This window comes from Agelaius phoeniceus, chromosome 8 (genome assembly GCF_051311805.1).
Source record: "Agelaius phoeniceus isolate bAgePho1 chromosome 8, bAgePho1.hap1, whole genome shotgun sequence".
Classification (NCBI taxonomy): Eukaryota; Metazoa; Chordata; class Aves; order Passeriformes; family Icteridae; genus Agelaius; species Agelaius phoeniceus.
Genome location: NC_135272.1, coordinates 29,397,593 through 29,419,662, shown reverse-complemented (window position 1 = coordinate 29,419,662; position 22,070 = coordinate 29,397,593). Strand labels below are relative to the sequence as shown.

Here is a 22,070-nt window from a genome sequence, read left to right as displayed (position 1 = left end):
CAAGGAACTGGCATCTATTAGCAATCTCTCTAAAGGCTTTAAACTGCTCTTTCTGCTGCGAAGGCATGGCAAAGCTGAAAAGCAAACACAACCACCGCTCCAGCTAGTGAGCTCTGCCAGATAACCAGCCCGGCCGCTGGACGGGAAGGTACCTGCGAAAATCCCGCAGAGAGAGTAAAAAGGGAAAGAAAAGGAAATGCAAGGAAAGGAAAAGCTGGTTTTCCACTTTTTACATACCGAAGGAAAGAAAAAAATTATTTCAGGGGAAAAGTACAAAATAAAACTCATGAGCGGGGAGATGCGTTAAGCGCTCGTTCCTTGCCCGTCGGAGCTCCGCGGGGTCCCCCCGTGCCTGCTGTCCCTCCCTCTGCCTTGCCCGGCTCCCCTGGCCCGGCAGGGCCGCCCGTGCGCTCCCGGCTGAGCTTTCCCGACGGGGCGGGCGGCGAATCCCTCGCCCAACGCTCCTCTGAGCTCCTTCCACCGCTCCCATTTTATTTCTCCGTGTTGTGACCGTGTCCGTTCCCCCAACATTTTAAAGAGTACTGGAGGGGTGCAGCTGGGACAAAGCTGGGACAGTGAGGCGGCCGGGAGGAGGGTGGGGAGCCGCGGTCTCTCTGTAATTAAAGTTGGGAGATTATCCCCCAGCAGCATCACCAGCCAGGGGCCGTCGGGGGAGAGGGGAACTTCAGGGTCTGATGCAGCGCGGTGCTGAGCGGGGGCGCGGGGAGAGGCACGGCTTGGCTTCCCTTCCCTGTGCCTCGCGGACCCCATCACCCCCCCGGCCCTGGCTCCAGCCCTCCTCCCTCCACCGGCTTCCCGTCCGCTTCCAGGGATTTAATTAGGCGTTTACACCTCGGCTTGGAGTAAATGACTAGTAAGAAGTGTTGGGGGGGTGGGGGGTGTACCAGCAGCCCCGTTTTGATTGACAGGGTGGAGGACCATTGAAAATCTTGCTGGGTAGCTCCCGGGTCGCTATGAAGCTCCTTTTAAAAATCCTTCTCCAATGCTGCCTCCCGGTAGATGGCAGCTCCGCCGGGCGCGCAGGCAGCGCGCAGGCAGCGCGGGCGGATGGAGTAGGGCGGGCCGGGGCGCAGCGCCGCGCTCCCACGCGTGTCCCCGCTCCCACGGCGGGCCGGGAGGCTGCCCCACCGCCCCAGGTAAGAACCCCCCCGGGCAGCGCGGGGCCGGGCGGGCCGGGGATGCCGACGGGGAGAGAAGAGGACTTTGGGGATTGCTTGCGAGGAGGGGGAATCTGTCCGCGGGGGAATGCGCGGCTGGCGGAGGCACCGCTGGCAGGGATGCGCGCACCGGAGAGGAGAAACCCGGCCCGAGCTCTCTGTCCTCCTGTCCCTCTTTGTTTCTTTTTTCTTTTTCCTTTTTTTTTTTTTTTTATTTTTTCTTGTTTATTTGAAGTATACCGCGTTTGAAAAAAAAAAAAAAAAAGACCAAACTACAGCGAAAGAAAAACAATTCAAACCCCCACGAGCTCGGAGCCTCGTTCCTATTGACTCTATTGAGTGCCAGCCCGCTCCGGTGCGGGTTTGGGCAGCTGGCGGGGTGCGAGGGCTGTAACCCGGCTCGGGGAACGGCGGGGGACGCGCATCCCTCCGTGAGCCGGGCTCCGCTGGAGGAGAGCGCAACTTTCCCCCTGTTTACATAATGATGTTTTAGTAAACTGCGCAGCCTGGGGAGAGCTGCCGAGGGCAGAAACAGCCCCGAGCAGGGCCGGGAGCCGGGGACGATGGCGATGGCCCCGCTCGGAGTGGCTCCGGGATTGGTTTTTCTTTCTGGTGCGGCTGGAAGTTGAGTGCGGAAGGGACCGCAAGGGAGGGCAAGATGCCGGCAGCGCTGAGAAGCCTCTCTAGGACAAACCGCGCCCCCACATCACCCCGCTGCGAGGTTAGACGGCAGAACGGACGGGGAGCCCCCGTAAGGAGCTGGCAGGCCGGTCTTTGCGGCCCCCCTGCACGCTCCCCCTCTTTAAGGGGTGTATAAATCCCGGACCTGCGCTGTCAGCCCTTCTTGATAAATTAAGGGCTTCGCAGTCGAAACCTATTTACACCTCCATTATAGGGCTAACCAAATGGGGATCCGCATGCATATTTTTACCGCAAGAGATCTCATACATCTCCGCCTGAGTCGCCCCTCGGGCCATGGGATAACAGATAGGGAAGGGGGGTGGGTTGTGCTCCGCCGCGGCCAGCACTTGAGCGGAAAAAAGTCCGTGTCCCCACTCGGTGCTGGCTGCCCGGGGCACCCAGGACCCGTTCCCCTGGCAGGGGACAAGGAGAGGGCGAGGGTGACCTCCCGAAAGCCTTGCGGGGGGCCGGACACACGGGCTGCTGCAGCCCAAAGCAAGGCCCTCGGGGCAGTTTCTCCTCCCATGGAAGTGGGGTTTGACTGCGACACTCGCCGTGCCTGTCCCTTTATTTGGGGAGAGGAGGGACAAGAAGAGCCCCATACGGAGCCGTCCGGTCCCCGCGGTCCGTGGCTTTTCCCGGCTGCGCTTTCCATCTATTTCCAGGCGGCGACCTCCGGCGCCTTGGGGGGAAAAGGGATCAGCGCATCTCGGGACAGGTCCTTGGTGTCCCCGAGGGTCGCCTCGGCGAGGCCGTCAGCAGAAAGGAGGGAGGGGGCAGCATCCCCTGTTTCCCGGTGGGATTCCCGCAACGAGCTCTGCCTTTGGAAACGAAACGCGGCCGGAGCGAGGTGGCACCGCAGCCGCAGACCCGGGGAGGGCTCGGCCCAACACCCCCGCCCTGGCTGGGGGCTTTGCGGGGTTATCCCCGCACCCTCTGCTCCAGCCGGCCGCGCTCCGCCTGTGTCCCGCATTCCGCCTCCGCCGGGGAAAAGAAATGTCCCCGCTCCGCCTCATCCCGTCCCCTCCGGCGGCCCCCTCCAGTTCCACTTGGTTAGCTCAAGTTTTCCATGTAAATGACAGTAATAAATATCTAATCATGTCCCGCAGCTATCGGCGGCTCGCCGAGCAGCCGGCATTAATGAGACATCCAGGGGAAGTGGGGAAAAGGAGAGGGAGGGGGGGATAAAATACAGAGGAAAGTTTTTTCCGCTCTCCCTGAAATGGTTTCTAGAGGCGAGGCCCGGCCGGGGTGACGGGGGGATGAGAGGAGCCCCTCGCTCCTCCGGAACGATCCCAACTGTGGGGTCGCGCTCAGGTTCAAACCCGTCCCCTCTAATTAACCCCGTCCCCAAAATCCCAGCAATTCCCCTCGAGGGAGGGGCGAGTCCGGCCGCATCCCCGGGCCGGGGGCTGCTGTCCCGAAAGCCCCGCGGAGATGCGTGTGCCCATCCCTGCCGTGATTCCCAAACAATTAAGGGAGCCGCGATGGGCTCTGAATGCTGATGGTGGGCCGAGGGGGGAAGGCGCTGGGAAGGCTTCGGCTGAAATTAAACCATGAGAGTTGGATTTGTTCGCCTAACGCTAAACAAATGGACTGATTACCTTCTTTCCAAACGCATCAGTCATACTACATTAAGTAGCAGAGAGCTAATTATCCCAATTAGGAGGCTGATTTATAATTAATGGCTTGGACCAAGTGATAATTGGATGTTAATGGATAACAGTTTTGTCTGAAGTAGCCTCCCGCTTCCCCCAAGGCAGGGCTGGAGGGTTTGGGGTTTATTTACCCTCTCCCTCCCTCACCTCTGCACGGAACACAAAGCAAAAGAGAAGCGAAATCTGCTCGTAGCTGGGTGGGGTGAGACCCTCCTCAGGCTGGGGGAGCCGCTGGCCGCTTCCCAGCCTGCCCGGGTACCTTCAGCACCCACCTTCCCCAGCTTTTCAAGCAATTTCTGCTGCTTTTTTCCCCTCTCCTCCCTGAGTTTCCAAGCCGTGGACAACTGACCCTGCTGGGAACCTCATGCACCTACAGGACGTGGGTCGTGCTCTCGATGAAGGGCAAAGGCTGAGCCCCACGGGGTGCTCTGGTGCAGATCAGGCTGTTCCTCTGCCCTGCCTGTCCCAGAGAGGGCAGGATGGGACTCACCCTGAGGATGGGAGGTTTTTCCACCCTCCCCTGCCCACACTCCCGCGCAGTGGCAGGCAGAGGGTAAATCTGCAGTTTCTCACTGCTCTGTGCTTCTCCTGAGCGCATCTCAGAACTGGCTTGCTGACTGTTTAGCTTATCCCTTCCATGTTCGCTTTTCACCCATGAGTAAATTGGTGCAAGTCAATCCCACTTCCTTGTTTGCCCCAGCCAGAGAGACTTGGACCTACAACCCTTTGGCTTTTGGGTTGTGTTTCTAGGTTCAGTTTTTCCATTCTAACTAAGAACTGCAATGGGCACAAAATTCCTGAAAGGGTAAGAGTGGCTTCAACCCCGAGTTACCCCGTGACTGATGAGAGGTTCTATTAAATTGTGCCAACATAGTGCAAAAATACACCCAAAATTGTACTGCCAGTACACAGAAAGATGGTTTAGATCAGCTTTCCAGCTTTTCCTGCTAATTTTAAGAGATCTTGGTGCCTAAATGGGAGATTCTCCTCATGCTCACACACATGAGAAGTGATCTTTCTGCCGAATCAGAAGGCACAGCTCTGTTTCATGGAGCTGGTGCAGATGTTGCTGTTCCTTAGTGCCAGTGTCGCTGCCTGCACCAAAGAAACAGAGTCAGAGGAGCTTCCCACAAATCACAGAAGGGCAGGCTTGCCAGGCAAGTTTTGCACAATGTAGTTGTAGAGGGAGTGACTGCAGTGGGTTTGGTTCCCAGTGTCTTTATCCTTTAAAAGAATATTTTGCTGAGAAGGAGGGAAATCGGATGAAAAGAAGCCGGAGCGAAGAGTTTCTTTTTCCTCTCTCATTTTCACAACCAGCCCTGACGAAACAAAGCTGCTGCAGAGAAGGTCCTGGACCAGCTCTTCTGATATAGATCCCTACTGGTTTCACTGGTTACACAATGGGTAAAATGCTCAGCTAGAACTAGTCCACGTTTTCCAAGATTCCAGTGGTTTTTCAGGGGCATCTCAAAATTCAGCTTGTCAAGTTGAAAATGCTCCTACTGAGGCACTGACAAATGTCAGCTGGGCTTAAACCCTTTCAAAAGGTTGAGTGCTGGTTTCCAGAGCTTGTGTCTGAACAGAATATTTAGAATATAGCTGCCTTGCTTCATTTGGAAAAACATAGGAGGGAAAATGCTGAAGAACGGGGGTTCAATAAATCCCAAATTTTCCAATCCTATACAGCTACTAATAAACTAATCTACTTTGGGGGAATTTCCATCAAAACCTGCTGGTGGAGAATTTGGAAATGTAGCCAAATAGTCAAGAATTAACTCATAGTGTACTGGGGTTAGCCAAACCCTGTGTCTTTTCCCGTCAGTTTATTTCACTCTAAGAGTTACTGAAATTGATTTTTTTTTTCCTTTTAACTTCATTAGGTTTTGGATCATACTTCTTCTGTTTGGTAAAGCAGTACTGGTGGAATTACAGCTAATGGGAGGAGAGTCTCTGAGGGAGGGCTGGGAGCAGGGTGGACCAGCAGTTCTCCGAAGGGAGGGGAATGGATATTTACACCAGGAGTTGTGGGTGGCTGGCACAGCTCTCTTAGGACCAGCAGCAGCCTCTGTATGGCCAGAGCAAATACTGATGTGAGAGATGCTGCTGTAAAACTGAAAGCATGGGTGTGATGCTTGGGAACTCCACTAGGATCTTCCAAAGAAAGAGTCCCAGTTGCACTGGGGGATGATGGATCTCGCCAGGGAGGAAATGTTCTTCCTGAGGGATCTGTGGGAATCTGGTGTTTCCAGCCGTGCCAAGCTCCGGGCGCAGCGAGCAGGGAGCAGCTCTGGGAGCTCTTGGCGTGTGTTATCCCGAAGTGGGTGAACGTGCCTCTGCTGAGGGACTTCAGACTCCCCACAAAACCCTCCAGACGTTCAGCAGCTCTGCCTGCTTTACAGCACGCAGCTCTTCAGAGCACAGATCACCTGCTGGTGGCCAAAGTACATTGCTTGCCTTGGCAGCCGCGCTGAATTCGGTGCAGGGATCCAAAGGCTTACGGGAAAGGAAACCTTCCATGCGCCCCTGGTGCTCCCCAGCCCCTGGTACTGCTGCCACTAACTCCGTTTTGTGGCCCTGTTTTAAGGTGGCACAAGTCTTTCCCCCACCCCAGCCCCTCCTTGTAAAAGCCACTGAGCTCAAGCATCTTTTTTTAGTGGTAGGAGGAACATTTGCGTTACCACTTGCAGAGAAGAAAAACTTTAAATTTCTGAGTTATTCTTTTAAGGTATTAGAAGTCCCCCACAATTGCATGGCTTGTGGAGCTGCCTTTCAGGATTTTTCTTTTTTCCCCCCTTTTAGGCCAAAATAGGATTGTCTGTCATTTTGCCTTATAGCTGATTTAAGTCTGAGCAGGAGCAGTTGCTGTCCTGTGTTTTGTGACTGTTGTTCGGAGTGCTGCAAGAATCATCTGCAGAGGCAGGGTCCAGCTGAACTTGCAGAAACATCCTGAGTTCAGCTCTCAGCTTCTGTTGCTCTCAAGTTTTGCTTGCTCTTTCTATCTCTCAAAATCACCTTCAAGCAGGATTGTACTTGGTATCATAGCCTCACAACTTTCCATCTTATCAGCTAAAAGAGCCCCTAGGAGAGTCCTTTTGTGCCAGAAGGGTTAAACTCTAGCAGTGTGGCAGAAACCTCTGCATTTCACAGACACACTGCTCCCCTCCTCGTGTGGGTACCAAACTCCCTCAGTTTAACACCCAGAACTTACAGCTTCAACTTTTTACTTTCTACTTGATGAGTAGTGGTGGTGGGGGGAGAAATCACCCTCCCTGTGTGCCTCATCCCAGTGCCTGCCCGTGGAGCCCAGCATCCGGGCTGAGGCATTACCCAGGGCAAGCCTGCATTCCCTCCTGCCAGCCTGGCTGCTGAGCTGGCAGCACCTGGGAGCAGCAGGAGAGGAGCTGGGAATGTCTTAAACTGCCTCAGAAATCTTTACAAAGCTTATCTGTGCATTTCTTGCAGGGTTTGATCTCCCTTGTTAGGGCTCAGGGTTAGATTGTCAGATCAGCGTTGTCGTGGTTGTGGTGCCCAGGATAGACACAGGAAGGGTCACAGGCTTAAAACATATTTTGACACAGAACTGTAGATCCTTGTCTTCTTAATGAGACTGTCATGGGTAAAATCCTCCAGGATATTGTTCCATCTTCCAGGGATGGGAGATTCCTGAACCAGAAGTCCCAAGAGGCTGCCTTCCAACACAGTCCGTTTGCACATGGGAACAATCTGCAATCAAATATGCTGCAGGCAAAAGCTGTTTTGGGGGCAGAGAGCCAGCAGGGAGCCACCCTCATGCTTCCAACAGACCTGGGAAAGGGCAGAGTTTGGTTTGGAAAATGCCCTTTGCCAGTGTTAGGGGAAAACAAAATGATGCTTCTCAAGGAAGCCTTTTCCACAGAAACGAGGCGAAGGACTGAGCAGGTACTTTGTTGTTTTTCCTTTCATAAAAACACCAAAGATAAACCCTTGAAGCAGGTTGCGAATTCAGCAGTTTGATTGCAGGGTGCTTCGGGGTTACTCCAAGTTCTGAACTCAGGGCAGTCCAGAGGCAGAGATGCTGTAAGGTGTGGAGAGGGGAGAGCAGTGGGCAGCGCAGGAGCGCGCGAGCCGGGCTGCAGCGGGATGTGACCGTGTTCCATATCCACGGATGTGCAGCTGCAGCAGCAGCCTGGGCTGAGCTGGGATGCAGGGCTCAGCTTCCATTCTGCTGTTCATGACAGCAAAGCTTAAATGCATGATTTCTTCTTGTTGTTGTTGCTGCTGACTGATCTGGAAGCAGAATGAGATGAGAAACGAGAGTCAAAGTGATCTTGATATCAAGAGCTTTTCTTTTTCCAGGAAAATGCTCCACTTCAATGTAATCTCCAAGAGCTTCCACAGAGGTTTGAGTGCTGCTCTGAAGGGGAGAAGGGAGGTTTGTGCTGGTTTGATCTGTCAGCACTGCTTGTCTCGTGCAAATCACGACAAGCAAGGGGTTTTGCACCGCGGTGATGTTTGGTGGTGCCACTCCTGGCTCTACACTGCAAGCTGGGCTCCAAGCCCTGAAACTTACCCCCGCTCAAAAGCAGAGCCTTTAGGGGTGTCTTTATTTTATTTTCTTTATTTTGTACCTGGAAAGCCTGCCCCCTGAGGAATGCCTCTGCAAACAGAGGCATTGGAAGGTCTTTTGCCAGGAAGTGTCTAATCAGTCACTCGATTCCGTTATTTTTTGGGTGAAAAACTATGATTTCACAAAAGCCTTAAATAAAAATCACAGCAAATCATGTGAGTTACCCCTGTCAGCCAAGCCCTGTTACCTCAGCTGCTCACAACCTGGTGTGAGAATTTCTAGGGATCTGCAACAAAACTTTTTTGTCTCAGCAGGATACTCTGAGGTTTATTTTACAAAAATTACAAGCCCTCTTGCATCCTGTTATGTTTCCACTGCAAATAGATGAGCGTTACAAACACAGCTGCTGTGCTCATCATCAGCACAGCCTCAGAGTCACTTATTTGACAAGGTCTACCCAAAACTGGTGACGCTGTCCCTAACTGGAAGTATTTCCAGATTTCAGCTGCTAGCAATCCTTCTGGTTTTAAGAAAAAAATATCTCTTTATTTATAGCAAGGTCACTGGGAATAGCTGAGTGTGAGCTGCAGGAATTGGTGTAATTGGTCAGGTTTGGCTTTCGGTGCATTGTCACGTAGATTTAACTAGATCCTGCTTAATTAGCATTTCTCTGTGCACTTAGAAATTAACTTTATTTCAACCCAGGAATATTCACAGGGGTAAAAATATTTCAGGAAGATTAGAAATGCAGAGTCCTGCAGGGTTTTTCTTGGGAGCTGTTCTCAGTTCCTTATTTCAGTTACAAGGAAAGTCTTTTGGAAGCCTGTTTTTATAGTGCTTGCTGCTCTCAGACTTGGACATTTGGATGAGGAACGGTGATGTGTTACAGTATTTCAAATTATCAATATTTCATCCACTACAAAGGTGAAATTGTTTCCTTAGATATTCAGTGATCTCACATGAGGAACAAAACTCATTTATAACGTGTTGGTTATTATCTTACATTATTTTGGGCCTTTATATATCTAAAAGATTTAGGGATATAAAAAAAAAAGATTGAAGAAAACCTCTTGCTAAGATCATTTATTCATAACCCCCCAGGTATGTAATTCATTTAGTACCAAATATATATAAACCCAATGTCTATCTATAGAATGAGCCTGTTTTCCTAGAATGTGAGTTACACAGAGTCAAAGATTTGTTATTTATCTTTCTGATTTGAAGTGTTTCTGAATAAGGAATTAAAGCATAAAATCATAACCCAGAACAGCTCTGGGGGAGGTGAGGGGGAATATTCTGCTGTGATTCTATTTTCAGTGATGTTTTTTGCCAGTGGTAATAAGGGGGAAAGGATGTTGCAGCACAAACCATTTGCTGTTTTTCCCTGTTAGTAATGAGCAGTGGGTTCCTGTGCTTTGCATAAACACCAGCAGTGATTTGTAGCACCTTTGAAGGTGTTCAAGCTGAGGACCATAACTTTCCTTTTACCTGACATGGGGCTATTCCTATTTTTTTCTGTCACGCGCAGAACCCTGAACACCAATCAAGTGCACCAGACTTCTGTTTCATGCTTGATTTTTTTTAAACTGATCTTTTCCTTGTGCTCTAGCTGTGCCTTGCATCAGGGCACAGACCCGAGGCTGTGCCACACTCTTCCAAACTTTAAATGCATTGGTGGTGAATCTCTCCATAAGCAGTGAATTGTACTGTTGAAATTCCCTTCTGAAAGTGACTTCTCAAAGTCCAGATTTGACTCTTTTTTTTTTCTTTTTTTTTTTTTTTTTTGGTACAGCTTATTTCCCACATTTAAAGAAAGCCTCATATACCTTCTCTCCCATCACCAACCCTCCCATTTGGGGGACAGCTTTGATAAAGTGATAAAAAAACACCCCATGGTGCCCACCAGTCAAAAGCAGACTGGCATCCTCTTCTTGCAATCTCTAGGAATTATTCAGTATTTCTAGCTCATAGGTTTTATTACCCTGTTCTTTATGATGGCACCAGAGTGTCTCATGTAGATCAATGAATTTAGTCTCAGTATTTCTTTAGATTTGGGATGACTCACTTTTTAGAGGGAAAAGAGACAATGGTCCAAAGCCCCTGCAAAGCTGCATGTCCTACATCCAGCCTCATTGCACCTGGCAGAGTTTGCTTGAGAAGGGCAAATGTCTTGTTTGTGATTCTGGTTTTATGATTTGTTGGGTTTTGGGTTTTTTTTTCCTGATAGAAGGAGAAATATGGATGTTTTCTAGCCAGGTATTTTTCAGAAAATTTCAATATTTCATTAAATTGTTCTCAATTCCACATATACAGAAGCCACTAGGAATGGGGTTTTCAGCTGATGAGGAAATGCATGAGTCTCTCTTCACATCTTCTCTCAGGACAGAATTACATGCAGAATTATACAAAATTAGTTGCCAGCTAAATAGGGAAACCTAAAGCCTTGTACAAAGCTGAGAATATTAAAACCCAGGGTCAGATCTCCCCTGTATGCCACGCTGTTACGTGGTGCACCATAAATTGCAGCACTTTTGTGCTGCATGGCTTCAGGGGAACCTGAGGTTTTCAAGGCCAGTGCTGGAAGGGATGGATGGGAGCCAGGCTGGCTGGAGCAGCGCAGCTCTGCCCTGGGATAACAGGGTTCCTCCTTCTGGCTGGTAAATGTGCAGATTGTTTAGCATCAGACTGAACAGCAGCAGCTGGATACAGAGTGGTGGGGTCCCTGAATTAGTCTGGGATGGGCAGAATCCTGGCCTCAAAGCGATGCAGGAGTGGAGAAAGCTGGGTTTCTCATAGACAGCAGCAGTTACAGCTAGGGGAAATCCCACGTGCTGTCTGTGAGGCTGGATCCTGGCAGGACATGCTCCTGAGGCCTGAGAAGTCTGCAGGCTTGGGAAGAAAAGTAGGCACAGCATCCATGAGCCTTCCATAGTGAAAACACAAGTGAGAGGTGCAAGCCATAGGAGGGATTTTGACCCTGGGGTAGCAATAATGCCAGGATTGTACAGACAGGAGTGGAGCCCCGGCAGGGTCTGGTGCAGGGCATGTGAGGAGAGCTCACAGCCAGTGCTGAGCAACGTGGGGAGCTGGGAGAGGGCTGGATTGGGATGCTGGGGGTGGGAGAGTCTCTGCTGCTGCCCTGAGGGTGCAGGGAGAGACCACCAGCCCAGGAGGTGCCAGCCCAGGCACTGCCCACAGCCTCCACCCCCTGTGCTGAGCCAACGCTGCAGCATCAGCCCACAGGCCCCCACCAGGGGCTTTTTTCACTCACCTCTTGTTTTCCTGCACCTTTCCTCAGCTTCTATCTCCTTTCTTCACTGCTCCTAACTCTTCATTGATCTCTGATGCACAAAATCAGGATGAGGAATCCCCTTTCTTTCAGGATGGACCCTGTAACCCTCCCAGTTTATCCACAGCTGCTCAAGCTCATGCCCTTCAAGAAAGCAGGAGTTCAAACTTTGCTCTCATCCTGCTCCTGGCTGTGGCTGTTCCTGAGGCCCTCCAGCCATGCAGAGACATAAAAGATGCATTTGCAGATTTTGAAAATTAAAACCATCTATACAGCCAGTGGGAAGGGATCAGCTTATTTGGTTGCTTAATGAAATATAAAGATTATTTTAACCAGTGTAAGCACTATTCGACAGCTTGTGAAACACAGCAGTGGCTTGATGAATGGCTTTCTCCATTAAAAAAAATTGCTGCATGATGTCTTTTAAATATTTAATTTATTGGGGTTGGAGTGAGCTGGGAGCTGCCAGTTAAACAGGAGCTATTTGTGGTCTCAGTTAACTTTGCTTACCCGGCTGAACTGTCTCGCTCAGTAAATTCCCTCATTTTTTACACAGAATCTGGGATGATACATTTGCTGCACAAGTGAGTAGAAGTTCTGCCTGTTGTCTGCACTGCAGCATAGCAGGCAGTTATCACCAAAGCTGTGATGGGCATTGACTCCCCTCCTGAGTCCACCCCTACGAGGTCCTTCTCTTTTTTCTTTTTTTTTTTTTTTTTTTAAGTACACTTTCTTCTAGGCCACCCAAAAATGTACACATAAAATCATCTTTTAACCATCAAAACCACCAAAATATTCCTGGAGCAAGTGTTTCAGTGGAAACACTGGGCTCCAGACACACCACCACTGGCAGTGCTGTATGGTATGGGAAAATTCCCCTCCTCTCCCTCTTCCTTTTTCCTTTAATGTGCCAGCTTGCTGCACAGCCCATGACATGCAAGGGGGATTAGAAAAGAAAAACAGGCATTTCTGTGAGTCGGGAGTCAAAGACACTTGGCCTCCCACGTATCTCCTGGCAAGGCTGAGCCCCGGTGTGGATTCTCCAGCCTCTATTAGGGACAGAGGTCTGGCAGCAGCCCAGGGCAGTTAATAAGTTCTGTGTCCTCAGATGGTTTTCACGAGACACGCAGGAACTTGATAAGCTTTGAGACCTCTACCCCTCTGGCCAAAGCTGGTGCAACCAGCCAGCTGGTTCACAAGTGAGGTGGTGAGAGGGGAGGAGGCAGAATGAGGTTGCAGATCTCTGTTTTGCTGCCTGTGTTGTCCAGAAAAGCCAGTCCTGCCCTTGTCTGTGACAGCAGAGCAGTGAACAACTGTGTTGGGTGGCATGATGCTCTTGGGAAATGAACCACACCAAGGACGGGGTGAGGCTGCACCACAGGTCAGTCTTTCCCAGCAGATGGGAGATGTCCTCTGTGGCCATGTCAGTGGTACATGTCCCTTAACATGTGCCACCAGCAGCAAAACTTTGCAGTCCCAGAAAGCAACATCACAGCTGTAATTTCGCTGTGAACCCCGTTGTGAGGAAAATAGATAAGAATGCCAAAAATCTGTTGGTGTGTGAAGTCCATCACCTTGATCAGAGAACCAGCAAACAATTTTGTCATTGCTTAAATCTTCCCTAAGCTCCATTAGAGCAGAGCTATGGCATCCTTGTGAGCTTTGGAAAATGTCCATTTTCACATTTTATCTTAGAAGAATGGGGGGGCCAGTCCAGAGTGGGTGAACAGGCATGCACAAAGCAGAAGAAGCTGGCATCAGGGTGTGTGTCAGATCTTTGTGGTGTCACCACACCTGGACCTGGCACCCTCCACTGGCACTCTGTGCTGAAATGATGCAGTGGCAGAGCACGAGGGGCTTGGGGGAACAGGAGTGAAGCAGAGTGCTAAATTCCAAAATTACAGGTTTATAATTTCTGCAGCCTCTTTGAGAAGACAATCCCAGAACCAGAACTCACATTCATGAGGGTCATCCTTGGGCTGGCAGAGTGTTTGACCAAACTGAGCTGCATGTTTCCTTCCCCTGTTCCTGGGCACCACAGTGCAGAGATGTTTGTGAGGGTGAAGCCATGAGATGCCCCAGAACCTGTTGTACCAAATTCAGCTGCTTTTTAAGGAACTCCTGCTTGGTCTCTGGCTGTTACACAAGGTCACTTCATGTTTGTACTTCTTACATCAAGGTGGAATGAACAGGAGTTCAGAGCAGGAGGGGCAGTGGCACCAACTCATTTCCATCTCTGCCTCTTCACCATGAGTCTGTCTCTCCATGGTATAAATAATTTACGGACAAATACAAAGGTCTTTTCCCAGTACAGAAAATACAGCAGATAATTGCTCTTCCAAATTTTCACTGTTCAATGCATCGCATTCCTCCTAAAACCATGGGCATTTCTCCTGAAATCATCACCTCCCTCCAGTGTTTAAATTGTTTTCTAAGAGGCTGCCTGAAAAGATGTCTGCTTTCCTTAAGTTAGTCCGGCTGCCCCTCTTTCCCTGAGCGTTTGTTCATTGCACTGACTTTCCAGATGGTGACTTGCTGATGTAAACGGTGGTTTAAAAAATTTATTTTGTGGCTAATGTTTCACAACTTCCTTTCTGATGTCTTACAAACTGCAGAAACGACATCCTGGAGGCCCCCAGTCATTTACAACAGGGATGAATGAAGCATTGCTTGGCTTTTGAGATCAATATTAGCTCAGTTTTACAGATGGTCTGTAAGGAAAAAGAGCTTGAAGTCTCACGCAGACCCCACACTAGAAAAAAAAAGCCATTAGTTTTCTGAAATAATTTCCTTGCTATTGAGCTATGAAGTGTCGGTATTTATTGCAAAACTTATTCCCTCTTTAGCCATAACATTTTTGGTGCTATTATGGTGCAGATTTGTCTTCTTTTTCACCACATGCCCTTCTCCCACCCCCCCTCCCCGTATCATTTGTGTTTTCTTAAGAAGACCTGTTAGGAAAATAAATAATGAATGGAAACAAATTATAAATGAGTGAGTTCAGATGAGAAACATTATTTGACATTCCAGCACTGGGGTTACAAATAGTCCACTGTAGGCAGTGATAGGGGCAAAATCCCAGCTAGCCCTGGGATAGAGCTAGATAATGCATTAAAAGTCACTGTAATATGATAAACTGTACTGTGGTATACAAAAAAATTAATTTCCCATATTTTGATCAGCATGAGTGAGATATAGTCAGATTCTGGGCTTCAAGTTTGGAAGCTGGACTTGTGTTGATGGTGCTTCAGGAGTACAGAAGATATTTCCATTCCTGTCCCAGAACCTGCTGGAGCTGAGAAGTCAGCCACGAGCCTTGTGTGCAGCACTTCAGTTCTGATCTCTGCATTTCCAAAGCTCTGCTGAGCCACCAGGCAGCTGGAGCAGCAGGTCCCTAAGCCCCTGACTCCCCTGGGTGTTGTTTTTCAGGTTGATGTCAGGATGCAGCACTATGGAGTGAACGGCTACTCGCTGCACGCCATGAACTCGCTGAGCGCCATGTACAACCTGCACCAGCAGGCAGCCCAGCAGGCCCAGCACGCCCCCGACTACCGGCCCTCCGTGCACGCCCTCACCCTGGCTGAGAGACTGGCTGGTAAGAACAACCCATGGCAACTGCCCTTGCCTGGCTCTAAAAACTCCACCCCCAAAAAAAAAAAAACAAAAAAAAACCCCCAAAAAACAACAACGAAAAAAGCCGCGCGCACAAAGAAACCAAAAAACCCAGCACAAAAAAAGAATCCTTGCTTCTCACATTGAGTGGAACTCTTCTGGAGTGGGAGAGAGCCAAGGGGCATGGTGTGCTCCTCAGTGCTGTCCCTGTGGCCAGGCTCTCAGGTGACACCTGCCCTCCAGTGTGTGCTGGCACCTTGATTCAGACTGGGCTCTGGCAGCTGGGAAGCTCAGGGGAGATGGGACGTGGCTCCACTATATGGGATTGAAAAGAGAGGATTAAAAAGACACTGAAATGTCTTTTAACAAGTGAACAGAAAACAGCAAAGAATTTCCCTTTGTGGTTAGTAAATAAGGGCAGAGTGAATGTCATCACGAAGAATGGAATTATCTCCCCTGACTGTCTGAAAATGTGTATCTGTTCTAAGATAGCTTTCTAGTTGTCTGTTATTAAAGTTTAAAAAAAATTGTAGAGGGATTCCTTCCAGTATAGAGTAGGTGGGAAAAATTACCTGTCCAGACAGCTTTGGTGGGCTAAATTTCATAAATAACGGCTTAAACCAAAATAAGGATGCAGAAGTTTCAGGAAGGTCCTCCCAGGTGGGCAGTCCACAAAGGCATGATGATAAAGGTCTTGGACTCTTTGGATCAGTGAGCCACAGCTGCCTGTCAGATCTTTGTGCCAGCAATGTTCCCTTACCCAGCTGCTATTTGTGACCTTCTTAGCATGGTTCTAAGTGGCCTGTGGGATCTTTGGGGTAGCACCGGGCAGAGCAGGAGTCACTGTCCTCACCAATAAACGACCAGACTTGAATCAAAGAGACCTGGACTCTTGTCCCTGCTCTGCTGCTGGGCTGCAGAGAGATGGGAAGAGCGCTGTCCTTGTCCTGGTCATCCTCTCCTTGTTCCCTGCCCCTTTTCACTATGCAGGTTTTAGATGGGAGCAGATGGCCCTGAGCTCTGCAATGTATCTTTCAGACCCTCGGTTTCAAGATGCCCCTTTTCTAACTGCAAGAATCTCTTGAAAGATGTTTGTGATCTCTATCTTTTACAGTAGAGCATGGAGGACTTAATGTCTTTGGCCCTAACTAGGCTAAAGCAGAGGAAGATAAAAAAAGAATTAAAAACCTATTCTCATATTCTTGACCGGAAGATTCAATTGGTTTCCTGACCTCTTATCTTTAAAATTAATAACTCACCTGGAAGACTTTCCAGATTAAATCCCACAGTCCCCTTGTCTGCTTATCATTGGCAGTGTAGGCATTATATACCTACGAGCTGTTTCCTTTGCAGTTGCCTCACATTCTGTTACTTCTGAATATCTTTCAGTGCAGGTTATAGATCTCATTTGCCTTCCAGGGACAGTCAGAATAAAGCAGCACAAAAGCAAATGACCTTAAGTCAGAAAACAGAGGTTTCTGCTGGTAACTGCAAAGTCTCACCTGCAATTTATATTCTCCTTCTTGCACAAAGCCTGAAAACATAGTTAAAATATTAAGATAATTGCCGGTTGCCTCTCGCTGGAGTGGCCAAACTTAATGCATGAGCTGCTGCCTCTGGGGAGCTGGTAGGTCTAACCTCTACTCTAGAAATTTGGGAATATTCCAGCCTGCAGGTAGGGTGTTTAGGTAGGGTGTTTAACCAGTGCCCTTTCTCCTGTTTTTGTGTACTTGAAACACAAATGTTGGCTTTTTAAAATGTTTTGGGGCGCCTTCAATTTCATTTCTTGTGCTGGAATATCCCTTCTCCGAGCCTGGCTGCTCTGTCAGCTGTGCCTGGATGCACAAGGATGGTCCCTCTGCCTCCCCAGGGACAGCTTTATCACCAGCATTTGAACTCCCCAAGGAGCTCTGATTCCTCAAACACAAAATTCTCTTGTATGCAAGCAGCGCTATATTGTTGAAGACCTTTGGCCTGATCACATCTCTGCCAGGTTGCCAAAACCACGCAGCTTTGTCAATCCCCCAGAAGGGCGCTGCGAGTGCTGACCTAGAATGGAACAGCTGGAAGTTTTGGAAGAGGAATGTTTGAGCAGTGCAAAGCTGATTTGCCACGCTCGTTAGCCAGTGGGTCTGGGGCCTGGCTCTGTGGTGCTGGGGGACAGCAGGTTTTTGTTTGTTGTTTGGATTCGTGTCACGACGCTCGTGACAAAAGCACAAACAAACAGCAGCCAGAGCCTTCATCGGGCTCCGTGTGCTGATAGTGCCAGCTTTGCTCCCTGCTCTGTTGTTTTCTTGTGTGTTCGTTCCTCCCTTCTACTGGAAGTCACATTCTTAACCGAATTAAAAATGATACCAGACACTGCTCTTTCTGCATTTCCTCTATGAGAGCAAACCTCTTGCCAGACTGTTTCATTCCAGGGCTGTAGCACAGCATGTCCCAACTTGCATAATAAAGGGTGGGTTTTTTTCATTTTCAAGTAACTTATTTTCATTGATTTAAGATCTTTGTACTCCCACTAACTGTTGTGCAATAATAACCCCTCTGGTAAAATAATAAGCCCTTTACGGTTGGCCTCAGATTTTCCCCAGTCTGAATTTCTTCTCTGCCCTCAATTTTCCAAGCTTGGTTTGCAAAGTCAGACCTTGTGAGTAGGTGCTCTGCTGAGAAGAGTTCAGCACATGAGCACTGGGCTTGCAACCAGTGGGGCTAGACGTGGCCTTGGCTGCTGTTTCCACCCCAGATGCTGGAGAGTGTCCATGCTCAGTAAAGGATGTGCTTTGGAGCAAAATGCACAAAAGCACATGAGATTAAATGCTCTCTGAACTGGAGCCCAGAACAGCTCTCCAATATCATGACTTGAAGACTGCAGCGAGCTACGCAAAGACATTAAAGAAGTACAAGAGTGAATGTTCCCACATCATTTTTAGTTGTGTTTCTTAATGGAAGGTGCTTATGCCATGGTAGGGTCTGGGCATCTGCATGTCCTGCCCCTCTGACGCTGGAGCAGGTTGAGTTATTTCGGCCAAATTCAGCACTGGGTCTCAACAGCTTTCACAGCTGTCACAGAAAGAGGTTCTCTCTCCAGAACAGGCTTTTAGAATCATAGAATGGTTTGGGCTGGAAGTGATCTCAAAGGTCATCTAGCTTTAACCCCTCTGCTATGATTTTATCTCTTTGGACACCTCAGCTAACCAGTAAAATCCATATGTATGTGTTTCACTAGCTCCAAAGCAATGGAAAAAACATTCCATAGTTTTGTCTGATGTTAGCAAGTGCTTTATTCAACTGTCAGCGTACAAATTCCAATAATTAAATTGGCCACTTTCCTTGTCTTCCAACGGCTGTACATTTCAAGACATCATTTTGGAGGCACGTTATGGATCCCAGCACCGCAAACAGAGGCGGAGTCGCACAGCCTTCACTGCCCAGCAGCTGGAGGCCCTGGAGAAGACCTTCCAGAAGACTCACTACCCAGATGTGGTGATGAGAGAGCGGCTGGCCATGTGCACAAACCTGCCTGAAGCCAGAGTCCAGGTACTGATACTCTGGGGGTTTGCCAGCGGGGATGTTTAAAAGAACACAGCCGGGCTCCCAGAGGGCTGACAGCTCCCTTGACCTTCCAGGATTCTTGCAGTGGAAGCGAAGATTTTGGGGCAGTAAAGTTGTGAAAGGCAGGGGCAGGGAGAATAAAATTATCCGAAGTCACACATCTGCTTAAGAAATTTCTAATCCACGCGCACATTTTTTAAATTTAGGATTGTCTGAAGTGTACGCTGGTTTTCATTTGTTCTTTCACATTTCTTTGAGGGAAATTTTAAAAACAGCAACAGAAGTCTATTTATTTATTTATTTGTGAGGCTTTTCTGGCTTTCTCAAAAAAGTAGAGACCCAAGTAATTCCAGCTGCTCTTTTCCACCAGTGTCAATATTTGTGACATCTCAGGCCAAGGTTTGGGTTTGCTTTTTTTTGTTTGTTTGCTTTTTATTTTCAATTAGTGAAATGTGCTAGTTCATAACCTGCTGGCAAAGCAGTTCTTGTCTTTTAAAAGGCAAATATTTTTAACTGCGAAGAGAAAAAGTTATGGAAAAAAATTAGTTCTTTTATATAACTATCAAGACATTTTGATCTAAAAAATGGTTTGTCCCCTTATCTAACCAAGCAAACAACAAACAAGATTTGCTAATATATTTCTTCTAATACATGTCTACTGATTTAGGTTAAAAAAATAATAGATTCTCTCCTCCTTTCCTAAATGCAGTTCCTAGACAACAGCTTATGCCTGTAATGACTTACTTTGAGTGTTGCCATCGTAGTTTTGATACACTTATAACCAAATGGTTTTAGAAACTTAACAGACTGCAAGCCAGTGTAATGTCATCAGACATTACAGCTGCAAGACATTCTTTTTGGATGAGGTGCCTAACCAATTTAGGGAAAAAAAACTAAAAAAAACTCCAAAAAAAGCAGTGGAGGCTGTAAAATATAGAGGCTGGATATTTTTTTGTCTGTTTGAAATGCTATTTGTAGATTCACTGAAAACAGTCGAGCTCTAAGGTCCAGCAAAGTGGAATGGCCTTTGGGCACAGTGGGTTCACAGCAACTCGTTATTTGGGGTTCCCTGAAGCTCTGAGGCTGAGTGATGTTGAATTTGGCCCTGAGCAGGATTCTCACTGTTTTTTGTCCCTTGCTGTTTGTGGCACGGAAGGTCTGGTTCAAGAACCGGAGAGCCAAATTCCGGAAGAAGCAGCGCAGCCTGCAGAAAGAGCAGCTGCAGAAGCAGAAGGACTGTGAGGGGAGCCACAGCGAGGGAAAGATGGAGCCCCCTGTGCTGGAGACCCAGGCTCCCACCCCGGACACTGAGAAGGTCCAGAGCCTCCCCAGCGAGGTGGGCACTGACCTCAACCTGACCCTGTCGGAGCAGTCTGCCAGCGAGTCGGCACCCGAGGACCAGACCGACAGGGAGGAGGAGTTCAAGAGCACCTTGGATGAGGCCAAAGTGGACAAGAGCCCTGGTGTGGACAGCAAGGCTTTGAACTGCAAGAGAGCGAGCCCAAAAGCAGGTGAGGGGCAGCTTCTTGCTGGAGGTTGGTGTCAGGACCTGGCAGGCTGGTGGTCAGGACCCCTTTCCAAGGGGGATGCTGGTGGTTGGGTATGGTCCCATATTCCCTGTGGAGTTGGTGCTCATGGATAGGCTGCCCAGGCTTGTCCTGTTATCCTCAGCACGGAACAGGCCCCAGAGAGGGCAGGATGTCCATTTACACCTATGAACATCACACCAAAGTGAGCTTTAGCTCATGTTGAGTGGGGGGTGTACACAGTGAATAGAGGGAATCAGTGGGTAAAGCCTGCTGGGATTGCAAATACTGCCCCTGTTGACAGTATGTAGTGGAAGTGGGCTACCACATAGTAGGTGTCATGTAGGGCAATGTCCAGTGAGGAGTTTGCTAAGACAATCCCTGTTAATTCTCTGATGGTGAATCGGAAGATGAATCCTCAGGCTCATAGTATTGGGGGATCTCATTTGATTGTGCCTCCATGGAGTGTGGCTAGTCAGCTGAACACTTTGATGCCGCACTGAAAGAGCAAAGACCTGCTCCAGTTAGATCTTGGGGATGGAGTACTGAAAGAGCAAAGACCTGCTCCAGTTAGATCTTGGGGAGAGCAGTGCCCAGCAGCAGAGAGCTCAGCCCCATTTCTACCCTCTGAGGTGCCAGGTATAGGAAGGGCACACATTGAGCTCTCGTGAGCTGTCATACCCTCTCTCATTTGCAAGAGACAAGCCCGTGCTGCTGCCCAAACCTTTTTGGGGTGTGAATAAGCACCAGCTTATCCAGCCTGCAGGAATAACCCCCATCCCCTCTGTCTCCTGCTGCAGAGTCCCCTCTCAGCGCGACTGTGACGCCTTCGTCCAGCAGTGGCCTGGCTCAGACTCACTCCTACTCCTCCTCGCCCCTGAGCCTCTTCCGCCTGCAGGAGCAGTTCCGCCAGCACATGGCAGCCACCAACAACCTGGTCCATTACTCCTCCTTCGAAATGGGGACACCGTCTGCCATGCCCTACTTGGGCATGAACGTCAACATGGCCCCGCTGAGCTCCCTGCACTGTCAGTCCTATTACCAGTCGCTGTCCCACGCTCAGCAGGTCTGGTCCTCCCCCATCCTGCAGGCCTCCAGCTCCCTGCCCAGCCTGAACAGTAAAACCACCAGCATCGAGAACCTGAGGCTCCGGGCGAAGCAGCACGCGGCGTCCCTGGGGCTGGACACCCTCCCCAACTGACTGCCCCTGAGAAGGTGCACCAGGGCCTGGCACCGCACCTGGCACTCCTCGGATCCCCATCCACCCCCACCTCTTCCTGGAGTGAGGTGCTCCCTTGCAGGGAAAACTTGGCGTTCATTAACGTCCTTGTTAGCACCACGGTTGTGTCAGACATTGCTACTGGCCTGGTCTTCACTAAATATTTAACGAGGAAAGGGGAGAGGATCTGTGTTTAGACAGATGAACTGTGCTCTGGACCGCCATGAGTTCAGCCTGTAACGTTCAGGAGGAGCCCCCTCTCCTCACCCCCTTGATAAGGTGCCAACTGTGTTTTATTCACCTTTTGTTTTGTTGCTGTTGTTATGTTCTTTGGGGGAAGAAAGAGTCCTGCTTCGTCTTGTATATAGTTTATAATGTTGACAGCACCCATCATCTGTGTGTTACTGTCAGTGTTACAGAACTGTGACCTCTTTTGCTTTTATTCCCCTTTCCTTTCCAATTTTAGTAGCTAGGATCAGAGTTACAAATCAACCATCACCTTGACCTCAGCTGGTAGCTAGTTGCTCTTCTTGGGTCAGCATCCTAAAGGTGTTCATGAGAAAGAGACATGATCGTGCACTTCACCACTCCACTTCTCCCTTCTCTGCTAAAGCTAATTTTTTAACAACTGGGAAATGATCTGAAGGTGAATTTCCTGTTTAAGCACTTCCTATAAGGCAAGAATTTTTCTTTTTCTTTTTAATAGCACTTGCTCGAAGAGGACAAAATATTGGCCAAATGCTGCTGGCTGGGAGAAAATGAAGGCCAAATTTGCAGATTATTTTTATCTATATTGTTTCCTCTTTGAT

The 22,070-nt window shown here is 49.0% G+C and overlaps 1 protein-coding gene across 2 annotated transcripts; it reads left to right on the top strand.

Annotated features, from left to right (window-relative positions):
* The first annotated feature begins 1,003 nt into the window (after positions 1-1,003).
* On the top strand, positions 1,004-21,243 carry DMBX1 (diencephalon/mesencephalon homeobox 1). Of its 2 annotated transcripts, XM_054638590.2 has the most exons (5): positions 1,004-1,157; positions 14,782-14,947; positions 18,323-18,501; positions 19,673-20,027; positions 20,843-21,243. In XM_054638590.2, exons 2-5 carry the CDS (start codon positions 14,794-14,796, stop codon positions 21,241-21,243), a joined length of 1,089 nt encoding a protein of 362 aa, XP_054494565.1. In that variant the 5' UTR covers positions 1,004-1,157; positions 14,782-14,793. The 2 variants fall into 2 exon arrangements, with proteins under 2 accessions (XP_054494565.1, XP_054494566.1); XM_054638591.2 differs by lacking the exon at positions 1,004-1,157 and having other exon boundaries at positions 14,794-14,945; positions 18,306-18,501.
* The last annotated feature ends 827 nt before the right edge of the window (positions 21,244-22,070 follow it).